Raw genomic sequence first — 6,000 nt, forward strand, 5'->3', positions numbered from 1 at the left:
ACAACCGATGATTCAGTTGACATCACGAATATTCATGAAGCTGTGGTAATCAAGCGTTATTAATGTCCTAATAACGTTTCGTAAAAAGCCGGTTTCTTCGTTTAATATGATTCCTGTGTATGTTATGTGCTACTAAAGCATAAATAGCACAACGTTAATAGATGGAATTTTCTATATGTTTTTGCAGAAAAGGACGTTGGACAAAGCAACAAGTTTGGCCGGTGGGATTTCGCTCAAGTGCAGTAAATGGCAACTGAAGGAGAAGAAAGGAGTGGCAATCGAGGGGGATTCAGCAACTTACGTCATGCACCGTTTTCTTAAGTTACTATATCCATCTGATGGAAACCTAGCAGAACTTGAGAAAGACGGTAAAATGTGCCGTAAGTTAGCGTTAGGATTTATGTTGGGTCACCAAAATAACGGGAGCAGTTACATCATTAAGAAACTGATCGGGGAAGTCTATTAAGAACATGACTTGTTTAATTTTATGTAAATTTATTTGTATACACTTTAAATTAACGAATTGCATTTCCACGTGAGACAACGTAGTAAATGGACCTTTTCGCACACATCTTCAAATTAATTACCATTGAATATGGAGTATAGGTTCAATGTAAAAACGTCGTATGTATATTGAACCTATACAATATACGTAAAACTGACCATTGAATATGGAGTATAAAAATGAAAAGACGCCATCTCCATCTCCTATATATATATATATATATATATATATATATATATATATGTCCCCATAGATTTTTTTCTCTGTCAACCATTCCATCAACACAACCCAAAAACCCTATAAAACCTAAATGGAAGGTGTTCACCCATACAAAAGAAGGAAGATGTGGTGGGAACCAGGCTTTCTCTATACACCAAAGAACTATAAGGTCAAGGGATACAACAAGACATCACCGGCATTCAGAGTTGGTTCGTGCAAGGACCTTATCATGTCCTACATCGTGCCAAGATGCGATATGGAAACTAGGATGAATGCTGCCCTGGTTTGCAGAGCATGGGGCAGTTGGTACTATAAGAAAGGTGGCCGTGCTGAAACGAACAAGTATAATATCTCAATTACTACTTGGCTAAAACGGCCATATTGTCCATCAAAATGGACGATATTCAATAAGGAAAAGTCTTGTTTGTTTTTTATTTTATGGAATAATAAAATATATTAATATATAATGTTTATGTTTATCTAAGTAAGTTTCGTTCGTTTTTAGATCATTTTATGGAAGAAAATATATTAATATATAATGTTTATGTTTATCTAAGTAAGTTTCGTTCGTTGTTAGATCATCATATCACATAGTGAAATATTATAATATCCGTATCAAGCTATTAAAATAACGCAATATTGTTAAGATCTTATCTTTTTTTTTTATTTGCTGCCTATATCTTCTACATAGGTCTATAAACTACAGTATAATCCTATAATCATGTTGATATTGTACTGAATAAAAAAAAAATTACAAATCTTTTATTTTAATATTAGACAACAAATTGGCACCCATTCATTTCTTTTTCCACTTCCCCATATAAACTGACTGCGCAGACTGTTTGAGAAGTTGAAGAGACATACCGTCTGATAACGTCTACATCACGCCTACTTCTTCATCATTATTAACAAGGTTTGATCTCACATTTAAACTTAAAATATATTTATTTAATAATTTAACAAGTATGTATGTTATATGTTAAAGGATTATTGTTCTTAGTCAGTAGAAGATGAATACTTGATGGAATATTGTTCTTTGTATACAAATTTTGCCCTAAATTTATACTCTGTACAAGTTTAAATGATTATTGTTGCTTAGTCAGTCCAAGATGCATGCTTGTTCTTCATATATTGATGTCTTGATGATTCTGATTATATGATATGTAATCCCCAAATATAAAATCCCCAAATACTACATATATTGAGGTTTAAGGTTTAAAGGATTGATGATTGTGATTATATGAAAGGGAAGCCCCAAAACATGCATGTCTGTTCTTAATCCTACATATTGTTCATGGGTTAAATTAAATTAAATTTATTATATGCATGTTCCTTTATAATGTAGTGAGTTTTGAGTAACATTATGTATCTCGTTAATCTTTATGCATGTACAGATCTTACTGGAATCTTTCGAAGAGCTTATGGATATGTACAGAAAACGGAAGTGCGACCCTTACTGGTGGAAGTTTCAACATCCAAATAAAAGACAAGCGGTTTCAAATCCGGATTGTCCTTGGGAGGCAGAAATAACAAAATTAGAGGAAGAAAGATTTCTTAGAAGGGTTAGGAATGTTCCAAATTCAATTGCGTATCCAAAAGGAAAGGTCATCCTCAAAGGGACAGATGAGAGATCATCCGCTTACGAAGTGGGTTCTAATGAGGACTTGATGGTGGGTTATATAATACCCAGGTGCGGCTGGTGGAAACGTTATGTGAGCAAGGCAACAAGGGGATGGTATACCTGGTGGTTCCACTCAGGCCCGACCATTGAACGTATTGAAGACCAAGTGCGTACTGAGAACCTCTTCTACGACGAAGATTATAAGAGGCGATATTGTCCATGACTTTATTTACTTTTAAGTTGATCTTTTAGGGCTCTAAGTTTAAATTGGTATGTAAATTTGTAATTATAAACTCATGGTTTCTGTAATTAAACTTATGGTATGTCAAATTAAACTTGGTCAAATTATGGCATGTATATTATACGTATAATATAATATAATTAGACTTAATTAAGTAGATGATTGTCTTCATTATGCAAAATGCAATTTCATTCATATGCAATTTACATGACAAACATACAAACGGTAAAATTCGTAAGATGACTCATACATCGATCGATTAACATCTCCTTCCATCGCATGCAAAGAAGAAGTAGGCTGTGATGCACCAAATGTGCTTCTGCTAGGGGTAGAATAAGGTGAGCGTAATTGCGATGCACCAAATACGCTCCTTGTAGGAGTTGATTGCGACGTATCAAACTGGCTCCGCGTAGGGGTACATTGTGACGCACCAAACAGGCTCCGCATAGGGGTACATTGCGACGAACCAAACTGGCTCCTCGTAGGGGTACATTGCGATGCACCAAACTGTCTTGTAGGAGTAGATTGCGATGCACCAAACTCGCTACATGCAGTATTTAAATGATTGCTCTCATTAGCGGTGAATGGGTTTGGAACATTAGTTTTTTTTCTGCAATTAAAAAAATTATGACGTTATTTAGAGAGTTATGCAAAAACGCCGAGTACAGAATTTAGTACAACAATGAATAACAATTACTATATTACTCACCTTCTTATTCTTTCTAGCATCGGGAGTTCTATTGCCTTTTGGTACCCTCCCAGATCTTCTTCTGTCAACAGGGTCCTGCAGACCACCTTCCCTCTGTGCTGCCTTCCTCTTCATATATCTAATATTGCATTCCTTAGGCTGTAGCCTTCTATGACCCCATACCCTAGAAGAAACACCGCCAGGGACATAGGCGTCTATAGTTTCAACACCAACAATCCCCTCCAACTCCTTAATTAATTCAGAAGTCAATCTATCATATGTTGCATACGTTTCATCGTCTCGAAGCGCTAGTGTGGAAATGTAGTGGTTCCTTATAGTCACCTCCAACGATTTCTTCGCACGAGCTGAGGCTTCCGGATTATAGTACCCAGTTTTGATTGTCTCGTATTCTCTAACCAAGTCCTTTCGCCATCGATCAAGTATATACTTCTCCGGGATCACCTTCACATCTTCGATAACCATGCATCTAATAATATGTCGACACAGTATACCCTTGAACTCAAATAACTTACATGAGCACTTGAGCAGTCCCACACTTCTGTCAATATCAACCCAATAGTTCTTACACTTACCAAATGGCGCCACTTTTTTTATCTTCAACGTTAAATGTCACACTATGCCCAAGTCTTCTTGGCGGATCAGCGTTGGTATAAATTAACCCAATTACCTCGTCACGTACCAACTTATATATCTTCTTAGTATACAATTTATGGAAAACCTGCTCAACAAGTAAGTTGCACTCAATCTTATACGGTTTCTCTGTGCAATCGTGATTGTTCGCGGTCTCCTCCTCCACTTTCAATTTCAAGGCTTCCTCAATTTTCTTTGCAAACTGACTTAAAGTAGTCCTCCCATTGACATAACTTTTGAAATACCGGTTTTGTTGCTCACTTCTCTGCGTCGACGACATCCCAGCACAAAATATCCCACGCCAATATGCGGGGACCCAACTCTCCCTGATCAAATACGACTCCTTCACCCACGAACATTTTTCAATACCATATTTACGAACCATTTCCTTCCATGCTATCTCAAAATCATGCACCTCCAAACTGTCGTGAACTGCTAAATTAAGGTCACTTGAGATATCGTTCCAAAGTGGATGTTTTCCCAGATTTTTACCAGCATTTTTCAATATGTGCCAAAGGCAGAGCCTGTGGTGAGTGTTGGGGAAGATTTTTTTAATTGCATTACCAATTGCTCTTTCCTGGTCTGTCAATATAACTGATGGAGCTTTACCCATACATTCTAAAAACTTGGCAAAAACTCACTCAAAACTTTCTTCATAATCGCGCGTAACCAAAGCACAAGCAAAAACAATTGAATTCCCATGTTGATTCACCCCTATGAAAGGGGAAAAAGGCATGCGATACCTGTAACACCATGATTTATTCTATCAGATTAATGATATACTACAAAGCTGATACTTACATAACCAAACAAATAAAATCACTAATCAGAATAATTTCTATAGTACAATTAAATTGGTAATTTAAATTTTAATTTTATGAATTCTTGAAGCACGGTAAAACACTCCTACTCTTACATAACCAAACAAACAAATACGATTAATCAAAATAACATTTTAACACAGATAAATTGAGATATAAAACCTTACATATTCGTCAAGAAAGTTGTATCGTACGTCACAGCGTCGCCGTACGCTTTAAACATAGCTCGGCAGCGTGAATCACACCAAAAAACATTCATTGGAGCCCGAAAATCATCGAGCTCAATTGCATAGAAATAATTAGGATCCTCCTCTTTCATCTTCTCAAAATATGCCTTCAATTCTTTAGTATCGCCATCTATGACGCTACGTCTTCGTTCTTGATTGATGACGTTTCGACTATCACTAAACTTAAAGCCAAGGTTCTCATGACCTCCCCCCTCCAAGACCAACGACTTGTAATTATTTAATATTGAAATACCAGCAGCATCATTGATCATCATCCTCTTTTTGAAGTAGTCATTTATATGTCTAAACCCAACAAATAACCGGCTTTTCTTAGGATCCATCTCATGGTTGTGCTCTAAATGGCATTGCGTTATCTTCACTACGTCTTCATCGTCGAAATAACGGGACTCAATGTAAACATTGCAGGCATCCGTGTTTTTAGCAGCATGACCACAACAAAGCCTTAATCTTTCATACATATGATACCGCGGTTCATTCTTAAAGGAACCTTTTTTTGAAACACCGTCTTCCTTGTACTTTTTAAAGAGTTTATTAGTGCGAATGTACTATGAAAACCCCTTCTTATATGCGTATGAATGGGCGAAAGCTGCGAGTACTTCAGATGACTTGTAAGCCAAACCTACAACAGGTTCAACAATGTTGTCGTTCTCAGCAGTAGTAACGACGGTGTCATCATCATCCACTGGACCGTCGCCATACAACTGGACATACTCTTTCATTAAATCAACATCGCCATTATATTCTGCTTCACCGTTGCCTTTTGTTTCTGCTGCTCGTGAACATTCACCTTCTTCATACAAGTTATTGAGATCAAAATCAAGCGCCATTTAATCAAATGTTGAACGAGTTTTTTTTTTTTTTTTTTTTTTGGTGTAGATGTTGAACGAGTATTAAAAAATAAGGTTTCGAAAATTTTAATTTTACAATATTAATCACTGTATTTTTTTTTGTTCTAGTATAAGTTACTGTATTTAATTTTACAGTTGTTTAAGTAATGAAAATAATA

At 36.2% G+C, this 6,000-nt stretch overlaps 1 protein-coding gene across 1 annotated transcript; it reads right to left on the minus strand.

Annotated features, from left to right (window-relative positions):
* Positions 1-3,184: 3,184 nt before the first annotated feature.
* LOC141637009 (protein FAR1-RELATED SEQUENCE 5-like) lies at positions 3,185-4,538 on the minus strand. Its single transcript, XM_074446763.1, has 4 exons — positions 3,963-4,538; positions 3,808-3,833; positions 3,296-3,761; positions 3,185-3,196 (listed from the first exon to the last, which is right to left on the minus strand). The coding sequence occupies exons 1-4, from the start codon at positions 4,536-4,538 to the stop codon at positions 3,185-3,187; spliced, it is 1,080 nt and encodes a 359-aa protein (XP_074302864.1).
* Between the last annotated feature and the right edge of the window lie 1,462 nt (positions 4,539-6,000).

The sequence above is a fragment of the Silene latifolia genome, chromosome 2, assembly GCF_048544455.1.
Source record: "Silene latifolia isolate original U9 population chromosome 2, ASM4854445v1, whole genome shotgun sequence".
NCBI lineage: Eukaryota > Viridiplantae > Streptophyta > Magnoliopsida > Caryophyllales > Caryophyllaceae > Silene > Silene latifolia.